The 20985-nt window shown below is 40.5% G+C and overlaps 1 protein-coding gene across 19 annotated transcripts in view; it reads right to left on the bottom strand.

Moving 5' to 3' along the window:
* The window catches only part of SORBS2 (sorbin and SH3 domain containing 2), a 293640-nt gene that overhangs the window by 104913 nt on the left and 167742 nt on the right, over positions 1-20985 (bottom strand). For all 19 annotated transcript variants that reach the window (XM_063458106.1, XM_063458108.1, XM_063458107.1 and 16 more), the window contains 4 exons: positions 11619-11685; positions 7844-7888; positions 3405-3597; positions 561-675 (listed from right to left, as the gene is read on the bottom strand). In XM_063458106.1, the coding sequence (XP_063314176.1) occupies positions 561-675; positions 3405-3597; positions 7844-7888; positions 11619-11685 (420 nt within the window). The remainder of the gene's footprint in view (positions 1-560; positions 676-3404; positions 3598-7843; positions 7889-11618; positions 11686-20985) is intronic.

Raw genomic sequence — 20985 nt, 5'->3', positions numbered from 1 at the left:
AAAAGCAATGAAATAATTTGATGTCCAACTTGAACCTTTAAAGAATGACAGATCTCCCTGTTTTTTTAGATATGATAACACAACTACATGTATGTGTTCATCTACTCATATATAAAAGCTGCTAGATACTTTGTGCCATAAAGTGGCATTTATAATGCAAGGTGATTACTATTTACCAATAAGGAATCAGACACCTGCTTGGCAACGCACAAAGGCACCAAAGATAAATGATTAAAGAAAACATTTGCTTTGCTATGCTAATGTCTACTGGTTGCCTCGGCCCAATTTGTATTATTTACCAATGAGTATGTTCTATAAATTATGTATTTTCTGTTTTGTAGCAGGTATGATGTAAACATCTTTTCCTTATGCTGCCATGACAATAGTTCCTGACATCTGTACAAATACTTGTACTGAATTTCACTGCATTCTAGGTGCAAACAGGAGTTATTGTTATCTTAACTTATTGGGTAAGCTACATGGCCGAGGTAAAGTATATCATGGTGGAATAACGGATCTGAAGAACCTGAAGAACTTGCTAGTTTGGGCTATATTCTTACCGGTCTTTCATGCTCAAGGATGGATGATTTTCCAGGCTCATATTCAAAGATACTTCTTGGTTCAGAACGAAATTTGCGTGTGTCTACTTTTCTGTCAGGTGGTTCCCATTCATTCCTTGAAGAAGGAAAATCCACATAATGTTATTACCAATAAATAGCAATTGTGATTAATATTAATGCTGTATAGTGAAAGGGTATATGTATAAATCATTAAATATATATATATATATATATATATATTTTTTTTTTTATGAAACTTATTTATCAATTTGAGAATGAGTTCTCCCTCTCTGTCCAAGCTATTGAAAAAAAAAAATGAATATTTGCTTTATCTTATTCTTAATGTAGAGTAGACTTGTGCATTACGTTTTGGCCGAATTGCAATTTGTCTGAATTTAGCAGTTCGGCCAAGTTCTGTATCTCCAAAGTGCCATATGGACGTACAACAGAGCAAACGATTAGTGAGATGGGTTAGCTTTGGGATTTAAAGTTCCGCCCTTTGTGCCAAAAAAAAAAAAATAGAGACAAGACTGATGGGAAAACCAGATAATTAATGGCAAGGCAACAGACACTACATGTTGATTGTATTCCCAGATCAAATCAGAAGTGACCAAAAGAAGGAGTGGGGGAGGAGCAGTAGGTAAATAAAAAGCCATATTTATATTTTATATATTTGATAAATATACATAATATATATAAAGAACTATTTTACTGATGTTCCTCTTTTTCTCCCTAATGGTTACTTTTATCACTATCTGTGAGCCAAATGGTGGGAAATCAGTGTATGGCAAAATATGTACATAATATTTTTCATCCCCCAAAAAGGCCAAATAAAAATCCATAAAGTCAGGTCCCCCTTCATTGGATTCATTAAAATAGTGACTCTGTCATCAAACTTTTATTATGACTGTTCAGTAGACCTGCCTCTACTCACAGCACAGCAGGTAGGGGCAGGTGGGAGGATTTAACCTCCCTTATTTGCTAATACGAAGTATTTTTTACTTCACATTCATAAAGTTGTCTTTAAGACCAAAATTAAGAAAGGAAGGACTTTTGTGATTTGGTCTTTCAGCTTTTTAGCAGATAGCTCCCTTATACTTGTGGGATTGCCATTAGAATACCAAAAAGGAAATATCTACTTAACAGCTCCCTAACATGGTACTCTTAAATATGTCAATCCCATAAGGGTACCCAATTTAGGGAGTTATCTACTAAAAGGCTGCAAAATGAAGCCACAGCTCGTGACACAGTTTGGAATATAATTTGTCCAAATTAAATTCTGAAATTAAAATAATGGCAGAATTTCGGATGAAATGCGATTGAGACTAAAAGAAAATTTTGGTGGCAAAGTTTACCAGATATCATTGGACACATTTTGAGGTCTTGTGGAGTCCATGCCTCAACGCTTCAGAGCATTTTTTTGCAGAACGAGGATGACCTACACAATATTAGTCATGTGGTTTTAATGCAGCAGATCAGTGTACGCGTCGCTAGCCATTATCTATAAAGAGTCTTACTACACATAACAGATTATTTTGAAAATTGATAAGTAAGTAATGTGTAATCTGCGGTTTGTATCTTTAACTATAGAGGCATGGCAATCATTTATTGCAGGGTACATAGCAATTCTTTTCTGCCACCTGTTACCTTGGCTGGCTCTTATGTTCGAGCAAACCTGGAAACATGACAAACTGTTCCTGTATTTTCTGAAGGACAGGGGAAGGTGATGAATACTGGTGAAGAAAGGCTCAGCGATATGAAACACGAGAATGACTGGTAATTGTTATATTCACACCAGTTTATATTTCCGCTCCCTGCTAGATTCAATTTGTGTGTTACAGTATGGTATAACCTGACATAAGCCAAAGATTACGGTCACCAAATAGTCTATATGAGTTAGTTTAAATCTACCAAAACAGGTAGCAGCTGTAGACACCATGTCCCTTGCCTACTATTGCTCTTAACCTATCCCACAGCTAGCACTGTGCTGGAGAAACCTCTAAATATTTTATTGCAGCATGGAACAGACTGAAGCTGCCAGGCATATTAATTTATTTAGAATTGCTCTCAGCACCCAGCATCTTACAGGATTATACAAGATAACAAAACACATGAGCTACCATTTAAATAGGACAGCTATGAATGCATTGCAAAGGCCTAATGTAAACCGGACTTCAAGTTATAGTTCCTCATCCAAACTACTTGATAATTACTGCATTGAATAAGAAAATGCATAACCAGCTTTCAATAAACGATAAATTGCAAGGTTACGCTGTGATGTTGAGATAGAATGTTCTACAATCCAACCCACGTAACGCCCACTCCACCCACAGTTTTTCATTTGTTGTGAAGCAGTAGGAGTGCCGTGGGACACGCATATTAATGATATTCCATAGATTTAGAAAAAGAAAAGGCCAGTGAAAGCATAATGCATGTAATATATTCAACAGGGCCGGCTAATGGTTATCACTGAAAGCTCTGAATCACAGTCTCTAAATTCAGAATTCACACCACGATTGTCAGCATTAAAATGTTATTTAAAGTGAGGATGTCATTATGGGGATGCTTTAATAGCCCATCATTCCAAAGACAGCAGTGCCATTATAATGCCATTTATGATGCTTATTATTACCTAGCACTGTAATTAAACTGGGTACATGTTGCAGTCCATCATCATTACAGTGTGATGTACACCAGTGTACCTGCATCATAAACCAGCATCCCTAGCAGTATAATGTTGAACCCCCTAATTTTGATGGACCCTGCCACTGAATGAGCGAGGTCACACTATTCATGTAACACTAAGTGGATGAGAAAATGAATGTGAGATTTAATGTCACTTACTTCTCAGGAGAGGTCTGCTCTCGAGGACGGAGAGGCACAGCTGGAGGAGGCACAGGTACGGGGGGAGGAGGCAAAGGAGATGAAACTCGAAATATATCCGTGCCGTTGTCAGAAATACTTTTAGACAGAGGCCGGTATGTCTGTGTCTTTGCAGCTGGATGGGAATAGGCAGGAGTCACAGAGCTGTAATGATCTGTTAATTAAACAAAAAGAAAAAAAGTGCAGATATTCGTTCACTCGACATGCCGTGCATGTAAAATAACATTTGCTCTTTATAACGGGAATACACGTGCACGCGCAGTTTTCAACTCACTCAGGTCTAAGTATAATAAATATATGTTCATGAGCCTGAATCTTCGAATAATCTAAAATCAGCTTTTCACCAGGCATTTGGCTGCATGTTAAATAATAGAAACTAACTTAACAGTTGGAGCCCAAGTGCAATATTTTGTAGATTCGTGCATTAGTTTTGGCCAAATTGCATTTCGATTCAATTTAGGCCAGTTAGTGGGTTCTCCGAATTCCGTAAATCTAAATCACCATATGGATGTAGCACTGAACAGAGAACTTGCATGTATGTTTCATCCATGGCACCAAAAAAATCAGTATTCATTTAGCCAATGTGTGTGACCTAAAGAAACATAGCTGCATGTACATTGACCTAGGGCTATCCTAGGTCTAACTTGCAGTAACTTCCTTGTGATTGAATCAGAATTGCTTATTGTATATGGTTACTGCTGATCCAGATATTTGATTGTTGTAGAATTACATTAGTTGAAATTTCATTAATACAATAATAGCACAATAACATTACTGTATGTATTTTTTGCCCATTTTGTTTTATTGTTTTGGTCTATTACGTCTGGTGGTATAATAGCTTATTATTTTCACCTGTCTTTCCTATTAATAAAAGTGCAACTTAATTATCTTAAAGGTGGATTCATAAAGTTTATTATGATTTTTTTTTTTTTTAAATGTATTCATTATTTTTGTATTTTCATTCCTTCAATGTACAGAAGAAAAAAGGAACATGTGTTAACAAACAAATAATAAAAGGTACATGTATAGACATATACAGGATATTCACGCCTATGAACATTATTCATTTGGGTTCAATAACTAAAACATTGTTGGTAACCTTCATACTCGTAATTTTAATAGTAATTTCCAGTAAAATCAAAAAAGCAGGATAAGTAAAAAGTCAGTCGGGGCGGTTCTAAGGGGAGATCTGTTTAAAACTGAGGGTTATAAAGTTGGTAGTGAGTCCAACCTGTACCTTCCCTCCTCGGCTATTACTCACGTGTTGAGTGCGGGGTTAGCAAGTAATACTCAGAGGAGGGAGGCAGGAAAGAGATGTGGTTTAAAGGAGGAATGCAAAGAAAGAGGAGGGAAAGGGGAAAAAAAGCATGGGAGGAGGAGTCAGAACTCTAACAGCAGCGCAGTGAAATAATCAGAAAAAGAGAAAAGAGTGAGCTCCCCAGTCCCACACCTCGAAGTAGGGGATAGGCAATAAGAAGAGATAAAGTAAGAGGGTAGTTAGAAGAGGAGTAGGAGTGAAAGGACAATGTCCCCGGCTGTTGCCCCTGGAGGAAAATCTGCATTGTGCTGTAAGGCCAAAGCGTCATTTGGAATATCTCAGTTGAGCAAAGTTCTGCATCTTATAGTAAGGGGAATGTCTGGTGTGAAGTGAGTCTCCTGTACTTGGAGTATGTTGGCTTGTTGTCTATGTGCCCATTAAAGAAGGAGGGCAGTGTGAGAGGGGGGCAACTATATACAGACAAAACACAACAAAGTGCAAAAGGCGTGTGTGGATGGTCTGACAGTTCTTCAGACTCTGGCATACGACACAAATGTTATCCCTTCAACCACATTTACCCAGGTCCTTAGTATGGATGGCCATGTTGTGTAGCTGTGTTTGATGCAGTATGGTATCGGTAGTGGAGGTCTGAGCCTCCAGGAGGTTTTCGCAGTCTGCTTCTAGGTGGGTGATGTTCGTGTTTAGGCCTTGTATCTCCGTCCGCAACACGTGCAACTCACATGTGATGGAGGGCTGAAGTTCTGTATTCGCTGACTTAAAAAAGACACTATAGTCACCATAACAACTACAGCTTAATGTAGTTGTTATTATGTGTATAGCCTGTCCCTGCAGTCTTTTTTATGTAAAAAGAAAAAAAAATTGACATTACTACCTTGGAACACCTCTAGTGCCAGTCACTCAGATGGCCACTTGAGGTGCTTCCTGGGTCAGTGCGGCACAATGTGCAGTTCAGTGTCTCAACACCAGTTACATGGAGGCACTGAACATTCTCCATAGAGATGCATTTATTCAATTCAACTTTATGATGAGATGCTGATTGGTGCAGAGTTTTGCAAAGCATGTGCAATAACCTCCCATTGCTTTCCTATGATCGTCAAGGAGGCGGCGCCAGCCGTGACGAGACCCACTTGGCCCTGGAATAACTTTTACTCTTCTAATGGGGGTGGGGGCCAGTCATGTAAAATATTTTCACAGCTAAAGAGCCAGGATTCGTTTAAAGTTCAATTTGGTGGGTAAGTTCTGCCTAGTCCAGTGCCCTAAAGCACTAGATCCAACAGATCCTCTCCCAGAGAATGGTAAGTTTGGACAGGAGCCGTCTGACACTCTTAAAGGCCTGCTTTGTCAGGTCTGGCAGAGTCACTAAATATTGATGGAGGAACGATGTGGGAGAACCTGTAGACATGCTCGGGGTTTTTTGGAAACCCAATGCTTTTGTATTCTTCCCCATTTTAGCTGAAAAGTAAAGCAAAAATCTTATTTGTCTGTGAGTGCATCGGCGTCCAAGCCATGCCCAAGTTTATTGTATATTTTTTATACCTAATATAGCAGATTTGAGTAGAGACCGATCTGCTAGAATGCTGTACTACCTTAAAATGAAACATGTCAGGTTGTGCGGTAAAGTATATATTTTGTTTAGGAACTATAGTTCCCATATTTTCCTATGACTTTCATTAGTGCGCAAGGTCTGTGCAATTGCCCACTATGATCTTTTTTGTCTGTGTTACCTTCTGCCATCCATGATGTCAGAATCTAGATAAATATGGTTTCTTATCCAAGCAGCTGAAAACTTTAAGCACTGTACATTCCAAGCACTATAACGACTAGAGTGCTTGTTTTAATATGGTTTGACTCCTTACCTATGATCCACCAGACACCAGTGGAAAAAAGGTAAGTAAAAATGCTGAACTGGGAGGGGACCTATAAATTTAGGGAAAGTAACACTAAAGCATTAGAAATCAGGTTTGTATTCCTAAGGCTTTAGCGTCCCATAAAAGGAGAGGGGGGAAATTTATCAAATATTTTTTATAGGATACCAGTTTAGACATCCAGGAGGGAAGGGGCAACTTCGAGTTAGACAAAAACATCTGAGATCATACAGAAGTAACAAAGACTGAGAAATTAGATTTTAAGCATGCCAAATCTAGAGTGACCGACACTGATTAACACTTGCAATTGGACGACAGGGCAGGCTAGAATGTTGGACAGGGGAATTAAAACACAGGGAGTATAGAGTTACTCATGCAAGAGTCTTGAGACAGTGTGGAATTTCAATATCATAAAGGTATTATGACACTTTGAGCTAGGGGAAACAGTTGAGATTCTTCAGGGTAAGGGTGTTGAAATTTGGAAGGCTTGAAAGAGCTGAATTAAGGAATAAAGATGATACAAAGTCCATATGGAAAATGCATAACAGCATGAAGAATGAGGAGTGAGACTTTGAGGAAAGAAAAGGAGGAATTAATGGTACAGTTACATTAAAAATGATAAAGGGAGGAAAACAACCAGCTAGAAGTCATTCGATGTAGTCAAATGTTACACTCAGGATCTTATCTGGACAGGTGGCTTATTTGGGAAGTGGAGCCTCAATATTAGTTGAACGTGTTGTTTTTCAATTTGAAGTTTTGACCACAAGGTGTGACAGGTAGAAAACGCAGCCCAGTGTTTACATAGCATTTCAAAACTGGATGGAAATTGTATGTTCCTTTGTGGGTTTCTATGTAGTCCCATAGTGTGGTTTGAACAGGTCTGTTCAGTGTTAAATGAGCTAGAGCATGTATTGTAGGGGTGTTAAAATGTATTTTAACCAGTTACACTACCAAAGGGTTTATTCACCAAACCGAGACTGTTTGAAATGCACATGAAAACTGTAAAGTGTTGTCCCAAACAGCTTTAAGGTTTAAAAATAGCCAACTTTTGCTCCTAATGCTTAATATTAAGAATGGAGACAATGATGAATTCTGTGAAAATTTAAAATAATTCTTCTAAATACTATGTAGTATCAGTTAAACAAGAGGACAATGCCACTTTATATATTTAGATTTCTTTGGCAAGCATGTATGATTATCCACAACAATGAGAAATGCAACGCTTTATAAAATGTATAAATTAAATAATAGCTTACCTGAATTGTATGCATAGGCTGTATTTGAAAAATCGCTGTCATTGTCTGCAAAAACAAATCAAATAAGTCTTTAAACATGCCAGTGTGAGCGCTTTAATACAAACCTAGGACAAATAAAGTATTACTGAAAGCTTCTTTATGTTTCATGGGTCACCACTTTCCATGGCTCATCTGCTCTCAAAATGATTGCATCCGAATGTATTCACCTTGCTTAGTACTTGTCCTTGTCATATTAGAGCAACGTTCCAAAGCACTAAACTGTTGTAGTAAGCAGGGCAATGGAAGGCAATATCTCAGTAAAAGTATTGCATAAGAAATGAGCCCTAACCAAAACAAATGTGTCAATAAATCTTCCCCAGCGTCATTATATATATGTATACTTATGTACATAGAGGGCTCACAATCTCAAGATATGGCCTACTGGCCAGGAGGTGTTAAAGCCGTCACCATTTGAAATAAGTGCAAAAGAAATGCTCCAGATTCGTGTTTTGTCTCCAGCGTGGAGTGCCAATGTGTGTATTAATGCATTTAATGTGTGTGTGCTCTGGACTAATTTGGTGTCTGAATGCAGGGCTGTAGTTAGGAGAGTCGATATCTTTCAGAGGGGCTTTGGGTGTATGTCTGCAAATGTGTATTTTGTGTTTTTATGTTAAGGGTTAATGTAGATGTGTGTGGAAACAGGCATTTATGTTTAAAAGGACAATATTTTTATGGAGGGACAGAATGTGTGTGATTGTGCAAATGTATCAATGGGTATGTCAGGAGGTTTCTGCTGTGTGTATTCCACAAGGACAACAGCATGGTGCCCTATTTACATATAAATGTATGTGGGGGTTTGTATGTAAACAACATTAACCACAACACACAGAAAGAATCCCAGACTAAATCACTTGGACTCACGTAGAAATGGCATTGACCCTTGGACACATTAAAAACCACATACATATCTAATTGGCTTTTCTACCTCCACCCCTATACCTATCCTCACCTTTATACTTACAGCACCTGGTTCTGTATAACGGAGAAGCAGGATGGCAAGGGAGGACAGACTCCCCTCTCTCTAAGGGTGATTGAGCCACTACAAAGGGTACCCAGGAATTTAAAACTAGAGTTCCGCACCCCGACCCCCAAAACTTTTATTTGCAAACGGTACGTCTCATGGCATGCACTATATGATTTTTGACAGGGCTGCTGCAGTGTACAGCACTGTGGAATTTGTTGGCGCTTTATAAATAATAATATAGCCCAAGAACGCCTACTAATATGACACACATAGCATGATGGGACAATCGTGAGAACTATTGATGCCTAAAAAATATATACTATGTTGTCTGTAATTCCATCGCCACCAGAGATGACCAGCAAGTGTGATGAATGTCTTGCACTGTCTCATCTTTTTCCATTTGTACACATGTCCAGGGACGCCATGCATATATACTCTTTATAGTCTGACAAACTGGTTGGTCTTGAGACCTACTTCAGATCTGGAGAGTATTGACATGCAGGCCAATCGGCCCATGTACAAAGCAATTCAGTGCTAGGCTAGCAAAGGCACTACACAATTCCTGCCTGTTGCCTCACTCATGTACTTCTCTGCCAATAGAATTCCTTATTTACCCAAATTTCATTCAGAAATTAATCAAAACAAAATAATAAGGCCCTACAACAATGAGTGCCTTAGGTGACAAAATCACAGACAAGGACTGTGAAAAGGGATTTAACCCTAGATTTATTAGGAGCAAAAAGAAAAGGAAAAATACTCAAAGACTTATCCGAAAACTCCTGCCTGGTTTTAATAATTGTCCCTTCATATTATTATTATTGCCATTTATATAGCGCCAACAGATTCCGCAGCACTTTACAATATTACGAGTGGGGGATTTAACTATAAATACAACAATTACAAGAAAACTTACAGGAACAATAGGTTGAATATTTGTAAAGATGTTAGAAAGTGCAAACTTATTGCATTGCATAAACACTGTAACCACTAACCTGCATATATACACACAATAGCTAAGTTCCCTTAGAAATAGATGCTTCATAATTATGGCGCACTATCACTCTTTATTGTATTGCTGCTTAGGTGATTCTACCATTTACCTAAAATAGTACTTTAAAGGGAATAAGTTAGTTAGAAGTGGGAGGTATGGTAACATTGAGTGTTGCAATATTTGTGTTCTATCTACAAAAATTGTATGGACTGAAGGATGCTGCACTCCAATCCCATCTATATAGAATATCGATTTGTAGATTGGAAGGAAATTCCTCCTCGCAGCTCCAAGGCACTGCACCTTTGTCAGAGTCTAAATTGTAATTGAATAGAGGGCCTATCTAGGGTACACCACCCCCAAATTATTCTACCAGAAGGGGAAGGTGCACTAGTTGTGGATAATACCTTAATTAGCCCAATATTAAGAGTTAGAAATCAATACAAAAAGATATAGTAAAGAATATAATTTAAAGAGTTCCACCTCCGAAAGAGTCGGCTGTCCCTTGTTCACTCGGACCACACCTCCTCAATCATTAACCCGCTGAAATGTGGGTGTATGTATTCTTAAGATTAAAGGTGATACTAAGTTTGAATGTGTGTGGGGGGGGAACCGTGATCCCTCTTATAATTCACTATTGGAGTAAGGGATACGATCTGTAAATTCTAGATACAATGTTTCCTTCCAATAGTGGTCATGTCAGTCTTATTAAAATGAACTCCCATATTGTGATGCGCTGTACATCACCTGCCTCCAGAGGCAACACCCATGGTAATTCAACACTGTGACAATGCGTGTGTCAAAGTGGGAGGCTGACATGTAAATCTCTAGGTAATTCAGTAACGTGGCACATCCACTCTCATTGAGCAGATTGGTCAGTAGACACCTCCCAGGAGGGGGAGAGATATAATAATGATGTGTTGAGCTTTGGAAAGATAGGCCGGGGGAGGGACATCATTTTCATCCCCTAGAGTGCTTCTTTATTGTACAGAAATCCGTAAATCTCATCATTATTAGATCTATTAAACAAATTATAAACCCATAATGTCAAATAAATCTGGATAAATAGTATGTGTACTTTATGATTGGCACGGAGCAGTAACCGATCAGGTTTACAAAGTTCACAAGTACCCAAAGCATTCAAATGACTACCGATATGACACAAAATGACCACTGCTTAGTGGCATACCCTTTGGTTAAACATCAGTAATTGTTCTCGGCATATATTAATGAAAATAAAGCTGTTTACATGAATTACCAGATATATTGTTAGTCTAGCAAAGGCCCTACACAATTCCTAATTCTTCCCTCTCTTCTATACTACTTTGGTGATAGACTTCCTGATGTACCACCCACAATGCATTCTGAAATCAAACAATGTTATAGGTAGACATAGTTATCTCAAATGAATAAAAAATAAATTACAAGCAACAACATTTCATGATAGTTGCACAGTATAACAGACTCTTACTGCAATATGTAATGTTTACTTGGAGGGAATGAAGATAGCATAGTTAAGACCTTTCACAAAAGGTGCATGGGGGGAGGAGTAGGGGGCCCCATAAAATGATTCTTGCATTGATTTTCCTATCTCCCCTTGTGGTCAAAAGTGAACATAGAACACCAGTTGAGAATGTTTCATTTTTAGCCATTTTTGAAATGAGAGCAATACGTGAATGAGGTGAGGAGTTCTGAAAACCACTACAGAACACTATTATCAGTTCTTGATACATCATCATCTATTCCATATATGTGCTGTATCCAATATCGTAATTTCTACATACCTGGCTTATGTACCATATGGATCTGCTTGAACATAGTCTTGTACCAATCTTTCGGTCGGTCAACTGTCTGAAGAGAAAAATACGCACGGATTAAAATCAAAATGTGGTCAATAAAAAAAATCATCAAATACAAAGTGAAAAATCCTGTAGGCTGCAAAAAGCAATTACCAAGGTATTGAGGAAAGCAGTCAAATCATCAGAGATTGATAAAGACTTATCTTTCACAAAATCCATCTTGCATTCTATCTATCTCTCCCGTGTCCTGTGTGAGATGTATTCCTGAACTGGATGATCCAGTAAGTGGCAGAAGCAAGTCACAGTGAAACACAATAGAACTTCTCCAACCTGTCAGACTGCACTGCCAACTATATGTACACCCAGTTCCATGGTATAATGCAGCAATCCTCATCATTCATATTATTATAACAACATGTAAATTACTTCCTCACAAAGATCCTCACTCATATGGAGATTCATTTGTACAGTCCCCAGATTCACCCCACACAGTATTTATGATGTGTAGTGTTTGATACTCTAGTAAAGGTATTGGGGAAGAGGACACTGAAATGATCATAATGGAGAGAAACAAGATAGGGGTCTGTTCACTTAATGCCACATTTGCTAGAGTATTTTAAATTTATTCTCATTTCAGCTGTTAAAATTCCATTGTATGGTGATTTTTCTAATGTTATCATTTTTAATCTGCACAGGTTTGTGTAAGAAAAACAGGGATGTCAAATTACATAATCAGCTTAAAAAATTCCAGAATGAATGATGTGTGTGTGGTCCTGCAAAAACTGGAGTTTTGCACACGGAGATAAGTGGTGTTTAAATTTTGTAAAAAACCTGGTAATGGTTCTATATAATAAACATGGGGCTTAAACACTGAATTGTAGAGAACTAAAATCTAGACTAATTTAGACTAAAAAAAGTCAAGTAGTAATTATGGCAGAATTGGGAATCATTACTATACTAAATTGTAGGTTGATCTAGCCTTGTGGATTTGACTTGTGGATTTGGTTTCAAACGTCCGAATTCAATTCGCCATTTGGAGTTCTGTCTATGGTGCCAGAAATAAATTTAAAAAAATCAAAGATGATAAAAAAAAAAAAAAAAAATAATCACTCATGTTATGGGACTAAAGGTTTTTTTTCCCTTTCTGATTGTTACTTGTCAATTGATGTGCATAAAATAAAGTAAAAATCTGTATTTATATTTTTAATAACTTAATGCTGCTCTTTTTTTTTTCTCCCCCATTGGGTACTTCTTTTCACTTGATCCATGAACTAAATGGTGCTCTTATTTGCAGTACACCAACAGGCAGATTTTTACAACATTTTGTTTCGTCTGAATAGTTTTTCCCAAAATGATTAAATAGACTAAATTCATTGTAAATTAAAATGCCACGTTGACAAAAACGAATCTGGATGAAACTATTTTTTTGTTGGTTTGTTTTTTGGTGTGCATAGTCATATCCAGGATAACATTACAGGCACATGAAAGACGTCAATATTAAAAGACATATCCATCAAACAATGTGTACATAGGAAACAGCACATTTTGTTATAAAAGTAAACGAAAAGAACACAGTGCTACGCGTGTAGAACTAAAGTAAAGGGGATAATCAGAGCTTATGCACTGAGAGTAAATTCAACTGCTGAAACTTTATATAGAGGAAATCAAACACTTATGCCTATGTTTAGTATACTATTATGTCTAGAGGCTATCACATATGTGGCCTAGCATCAATTCCACCAACAGCAGTTGCCCGCATCAACGACAGCAAAAGGTAGACCAGAGACTGACTGGTAGCATATGCAATAGAAGAAGTAATAAGGAGAAATCATAGATTAAAAAAAACAAATCTATTAGCTATGTACCCAGGCATGTTGAAGGCAAGGATGCAGAGAACACATTGTCAGTAAGAACCACAGTTCATCCGATACCCACAGGGGCAGAATTCAGTCCCGGTACATTCCCGCTGCTCGTATGCATTGCAGCCCTAGGTTCAGTAGGTACGCTATCCAGGTGCTGTAGCTAGTCAAGCCCAGTGTTGGTGATGATATCAGCTTCTTTGCTTCAGTGTTCTGGGCGAATGCAGGATCATGTTTGCAAGGATGTCGACCACTAGTGCTGGATGCTTCTTCCCACCGCAGACGTGACCTATGATTGATTTCTCCTGTCGAATCTTTAGCGGTATGCTCGTGGTGGTTGGAAACTCTTCATCCGCATAGCTGGTTTCTGCAAAGGGTGATTCAGCCTGTTCCAGAAGGCCGTTAAGATTGCACGAAGCGTCACCATTTTAAGTAAGCCTCCCAGTCAGCTTAGTATTATGGCAGTGACTCTCACCAGTCAAAAGAGGGAGGAGTGGGGGCGGAGCTAAGCCACGGAGCTGAATGGCCGCACGCCGTCTGAGCTCCGGACAAAACAGCCATTCTCACCCTATTTACAGCGCCCAGACTCTGCACAACGATAGCTAAACAGCAGGGCTGGCTACAGCGAAATTGATGGGGCGAAAAACTAAAAAATCCAAACCGGACAAGCCACAGCAGAACGCAAGCATCGGAGACCTCTGGAGACAGGCCCAGACCGCAGTAAATCCAAACATGGCCGCCTTCCATGATGATAGCTCCGACATGTCTGATGATTTTACGACCAGAACGGAGGTAGAGCCCCTGCCCGCACCAAAGGCCCCTCTCCCCACTCCCTCACGACCCGACTCACCCCCGGTCACCATAGCGGTTATGAAGGACCTGCTGGCCGGGGTCCAACATGCTATTCAGACGGATATGGCCCAAATACGCACAGACCTGCAGGGCCTGACAGGCCACATCAGTGCCCTGGAACATGGATCCCTGCACACCAGCAAGCACACCAAGCAGCTACAACAACTGGTAACCGAACTGCAACAACAGAATCTGAAATTTGAACACCAATTCGCAGTTCTGGAGGACCAGGGGCGCAGCAAAAACATTAAGATCCGAGGGATCGCAGAAGAGATACCGGAGGAGGAATTTCCTCACTTCACAAGAAGGCTCTTCACAGCCCTACTTATACCTAAACAGGCTAAACAGATAACCCCGGAGGGGATGTTCCGACTCCCAAGGCCTACCACAGCCCCAAACACACAACCCAGAGACCTACTGGTATGCCTCCCTTATAATAGGGATAAAACAGCAGTGCTGAACGCAACACGAAACCTCTCTCCCTACCTGTTCGAGAACATATTGCTCTCATTCTACACAGACCTCTCGCAGTCCACAATGGCCTGGCGCCGTTCCCTCCAGCCCTTCACGGCACTTTTCCGCGCGCAAATCATCAACTACAAGTGGAGGGGCTCACGCGCACTACAACTCACTCACGGGGACTCCCAGTACACCATCCAAGATATGCAGGGCGCAAGGGACCTACTCCCCACACTGGGCCGAAGACAGAACTCCATACCTACAACGGGATAACTCACCATACCCGCTACACCCGGGATAGGGGACCCAGCGACGACACTACCATTTGTCCCCCCGACGGCTTGAATCACAGAAGCACAGCAGCCGCAACCTGACAGGACTCTGATGACTAACAAGGCCACATCTCGTTCTCCAGGGGTCCCCAGGCCCAAAGACTTGCCCCAAGGGCTTAAGTGGTGGAACTCTTAACGCACGACAGTTTAATGTTCACAAGTTACCTGTTACCCTTACATTTTGGTTCATGAGTTATTATCATTATTTTAGATACCTTATATTGGCAAAAGGCACACTTACTTTTACGGGCCCAAGGGCAGGGTACTACACGCAGTCCCACTGCAGCAGTCATACCCGCAACTACAAAACTGCCTGACAGAAACAGGGCCACCGAGAGAGCCCAACCTTAACTCTCTCCCCCCCCCCCCCCCGGGTAACAGGGGATAGTAAACCACACATTGGGCCACAAGCCACTTGCCACTACCATACATGCACTCCACGCATACAAGCCACAGGCTGACCACATGCATCGAACACAGGGGGTGTCATGTTCCTCAGGGACATAAGCTCAGCCACGCAACAGTGGCAAGATAAGCACACACGCTAGTCCTAATCTAACTTATCCTCTATTTCATGACTTAAGTTTGTGAATATCTACGACTCTAATATTAACTAAATATAAAATGTGCAGTCTATATAAAGCCATGTAACTGTTTTATGCTGATTGTTTGTGATGCGCTTGATACAGCTATCGTGGCGTTTCAAGCTTGTTTGTCACCCTTTGCACGTAAAAAATAAAGAATTAAAAAAAAAGGGGGAGGAGGGAACGAGGCCAGCAAACCATAGCGCCAGAGGTACAGTTCGACACAGCTAGGCAGGATAGCGGCCGTCCACCCCACTCACCACCCAAGTAGGCTCACCAAGCAAAATGGCAATTTTCTCTCCCAGGACCGCAATAAAAGCTGAGCTTCGGTATCAGCACCCCTATAGGCACATGGCCACAGTTTTTAGGCTTCATGTAGATAGATTAACTGTGGATATTGAGTCTAAAAGGTAGCAAACTGCAGCAGCTGGTCGTTCCTGCAAACTTTCAGCATGGTGGTCTGGCCACACCCCCCTCCCCCCCAAATGTTTTTTGTTTTGTTTTTTACAATGAAAAGTTCTTAGCCCTGCACAAGTCTACTCAAAATGTACAATGCACCCAATCATTATTAAAAAAAAATAATTAAATGGTAATTTGTGCATATTTGCTTCCTGGCATATCTATAGTTTGGTTTCATAGTAAACAACTGTCCAGATTGATTTCAGTTCATACAGTGTTATTTTTCCTCATTAAGATCTAAATGAGAATAATATAAAAGCAATAAATTAAAACTTGTTGTAAATTCCTGCCACGTATATTGAACCATCGTGATAGTGAAGTAGGCCATCTGTGTGTAGCAATACCACACATTATCTGAGTCAGTCTTTAATTATGCAGGCTAAAGATCGCACTCAGGGCAGATGTACCCATCACAATAACGAGTCATGCTACTTTATCTACAATTAGTTCCTTTACGTGCTTAATACATTTCAATGAATAATTACCTAAAATAACAGCAACAAGGCATAGTTATAGTTTAGTTATAGAAGTTTTTACTCGATTAAAATATAGGATTTGTTCTTCTTATTTGCTGTGTGGTGAAAATAGAAAAAAAAATGCTATATATCTCTAAATGCTGCGTCATTGAATTCAATGCATTTGATTACTGCATTTCAGTCGGGTCCAGACTGAGAAAAATAATTCAGCTCGGACATCTTGTAATCAAAGTGGCCAAGTGAAAAAGGGGCGAGGCCCCTAAAATGTAGCATACTGATTCAATGCTCTCCCAGGGCTGCCCATGCACAGAGCCATACTGAAGAGCTCTCGTATGAGAAAAAAGCCCTGTGTATGTTCTGCGCAGTGCAAGCAAGTTTGCTTGTGACTTGTCTCTGGTTTCTAGATAAGTGGGATATGAGACACAAAAGGGCCAAGTAATGTTCATGTGTTTGGAGGCTGCTCGTAGGATTGTGTGCGTATTTGCGTAGTAAGTGAACTGGCTGTGGTATGGTGTTTTGTATTAATATGTCAATTTCAGTTGTGTTGTGTAATATGTGTGGCTAGGATATGTAGAGAGTTAGATAGTGTGTGTGTGTGTGTGTGTATAGAGCCCCTGGGTCCTTCTCTCCTCTCCTTTGCTGCAGTGAAATGCCTGTGCGTTAAGGGACATCTTTCATCCTTTCATCTCCCCACTGGCCCATGAAGGCACACAGCAAGGCCAGCCGGAGAGATACTCTGATCTCTTGTCAACCCATGAACAGTGCAGCCCATCGTGCATTTACCTGGTTTGCCCAATAGCCAGTCAGGGCCTGCTTCCAGGGCTAAACATTTCAATACTATTAATAGTATTCCAATACTAGCCAGGCCAAAAAGTTACTTGTCACTTTTGCTAAGTGATCTCATGGGGGAACACAAATCAGACCTTCTGTAATAGTGTGTGGCTAGGACCAGTGGCGTCGCTAGGGGGCAGGGGGGTGGGGGGGCAGAGGGGGCCACCTACATCATACAGTGCCCCCCCACCCCCCAATTAAAATTGAAGTGGAACTGTTCACAACCTGCAGCAGCACTGTCACTGTGTTCTACCCTTTTCCCACGAGTGGCCAGAGGGGGCGCTGTGCTGGGAGGACTTCCTCCTGGGAGAGAGACAGGGAGAGGAAGCTCAGCTCTGCACAAAGGCATCCAGGCAGCTGCTGTGTGGTTCAGTCTGTGTGTGTTTGTGGGGGAGGGGGCAGGGGTTGGTCTGTGAATGTGTCAGTCTGTGTGTGGGGTTCAGTCTGTGTGTGTGTGTGTGTATGGGTCAGTCTGTGTGTGTGTGTGTGTGTGTATGGGTCAGTCTGTGTGTGTGTGGGTGTATGGGTCAGTCTTTGTGTGTGTGTGTGTGTGTGTGTGTGTATGGGTCAGTCTGTGTAAGTGCTAGAGCTCCAAGAGAGATGCCTCTCATTTCGTGACCTCCCCTGTACCCGATGGATAGGCAGCCTTCTCAACCACCATGGATCTGATTGTGCCATCCCTTCCCTGCAAGGTAAGATTAGGGAAAGGGGAATATTCATTTTTTTTTTTTTTACTTTTAAACAAATGATAAAGTACAAATTGTAAAGCCCTTCCCTATACCACTCTCTACACCCCCCTAAACACCGTACACCCTCACAGACAGTGAACCCCCCACATATAGTGCTCTCCCATCAACACAGAGTACACCTTTGCCTACACACACAGTGCACCTCTCACACACATTTCTTCAACCACATACCTTCACCCCCCCACACACACATACAAACACAAACATGCTTTACCCCATTACATACTGAATCTCATTATAACTACAGCTCCTTGATAAGCACACAATGCAACCGCCATACACATACACTCACAATGCAATAAGGAAGGCGCAGCGGTGGAACTACAGGGAATGCTGGTGCTGCAGTTAAACTGGGGCCCATTGAGTGGCCAATGCAATTAGGACCACCCGATGGGCATGTGTATTCAGGCGCACAAAACAGGTTTTGCACCAGTGCCCACTCTACGTTAGTTCTGCCACTGTGCAGTAGCTTCCCCGGCACACAAGCTCTGCCCATGCATTGAAGTTTGCCTCCTCGTAAGCAAGCTCCGTCCCCGAATCTCTGACTGAGACACACACATACAGACATACAGTGACAGGCACACACTCTCTGACTGAGACACACACACACACACACACTTTCTCACAAATTGCTATTTTTAGTTTAAATCCACCCAGCCTTCCTATCTTTGGGAGAGCTGAGTGGATCTTTCCTGGCGTCCAGTGTGTCTCATCTCAATCTGCGCGCTCTCTGTAGTGACGTCATGTACCTAAATATATATATATATATAAAAAATACCAGAGTATTGCAGTTTGCAATGATACCTTTTGTATTGAAATAACATAATATTTCAAACACAAACTTTCAAGAGTTTTCCTCTCTTCTTCTGGTCTGAAGCAATACTGATCAATCTGATAGAGTTAAACACTTAAAACAACTGATGTTAGAGAAGGGGAGGGAGGGGGGTGGGGTGTCATAAATAGCAGAAAATGTGCCTGAAAGTGAAAGGTTCAGGTTATTATTTATTTATTTATTTATTAAAAATTCTTAAGAAACGCAGTCTTATTACCCATAGGGTCTCGATTCGCATACCAGCAATCAAAAACAAGCAAAACAATATCCAGCACACAACAGCAATATAATCACATGCATTTGAACCAGGTTAAAAATTTCATGTAATCCCGTATGCCTGAGCAAATAAAACTGTTTTTAAGCTCCGGCGGAACTTCAGTAGATCATTCTCAAGTCTTAATGTCAGAGGCAGGGAGTTCCAAAATTGCGCTCCCTGAACATCACTCGTCCTCCCTCCGCACTTTTTCTTTTTAAAATTTGGAATCTTCAATAAGGCTAAATCAGCCGATCTCAAGGATCGACTGGGAGCATAGCGTGTGAATTTATCCTTTAGATAGTCTGGTCCCATACCGTGGATTGCCTTATATACCAAACAACCATTTTTAAACAGAACCCGTTCACGAACGGGCAGCCAGTGCAGGGCTTTTAAAGATGGAGTGATATGGTCATTGCGGGCCACACCCGTAAGTAGCCTTGCAGCTGCGTTCTGTATCAACTGTAGCTTGTGTATGATGTTCTGAGGCAGTCCAAGGTACAGGACATTGCAGTAGTCCTATCGGCTACCGATGATGGCGTTGACCACCGAGATTTGATCGGAGGGGGCAATAAATCTAAAAATAGACCTCAGAAGCTTCAGGTGGTAGTGGCAAGAGCTTACCACCTGATTGATCTGGGGCTTCAGTGTCAACCTAGAGTCGAAAATGACTCCCAGATCTCTGACCTTGGTGGCAGGACTCGGAGATGGAGAAAACGAGTCCGGTCATGAGGGAAAGATACTATTCAGGTTGGCTGAGAATAGCCAGAAAAAGTAAATAAACAGTGTGTTATATATATATATATATATATATATATATATATATATACATATATATATATACACACACACACACACGCGTTTTATAACTGCCCTCCTACTTTTGTCCCTGGCCCCTTATGTGTCCCCCCCTAGGTATAAATCCTGGAGACGCCACTGGCTAGGGCCTGTAGAGGGTTGATTCTTACAAAGTATTTTTCCACTTCTATTTGCATGAGAAGAGGGGAACTTATCTGTAATTTTTATCCAATATCAATTTGTCTGGAATGCTTTCAAACCGCCTGTGGTTAGACTTGGTGACTCTATGGGCAGATTTCTATAATATCTACATATATTTAAGCTGCTGATGCACCACTGTTTTTAATGCCTTTCTTGATGGTCATAGATATTGGCTATATTGAGACGGTTAATAAGCTTCTTCTATAATGTTTCATGAGCAGTGGGCCAGCCATTGCACTCTTGTCATGCTGAATTTTCACTTCCTAATGGCTAGTGAGTAAATGGATATTTTGAGCCCTTTGATCACATAAAGCATGCTTTGCTTTCAGTTCTGATTTATATAAAAATTAAAATTTTTCTTAACTTTTTACGGAGTTATTCATGAAAATGAGAATCCAAAGAAATTTTCAAATTTAAGATCAAAGTAGCCAAATTAGTACCATAGTTGGCTTAGAGAATTTTTCCAGCTTGGTTATTTTATTCTTAAATCTGAAAGTCACTTTAAATTTTCCCTTTAGTGAGTAACCCTGATAGTGATCACGTTGCTTTGCTATCAGCATGAACAACATGGCACACGAAACACGAAATAAAGCAATGAAAGGGTTCTGCATATTTCACGAATACTGACAGCAGAGCATGATAGGGAATGAGGATCATACTTACAAAA

Source organism: Pelobates fuscus, chromosome 6, assembly GCF_036172605.1.
Source record: "Pelobates fuscus isolate aPelFus1 chromosome 6, aPelFus1.pri, whole genome shotgun sequence".
Classification (NCBI taxonomy): Eukaryota; Metazoa; Chordata; class Amphibia; order Anura; family Pelobatidae; genus Pelobates; species Pelobates fuscus.
Note: the sequence above shows the minus strand (reverse complement) of the source record. Positions and strands in the feature narration are given on the sequence as shown.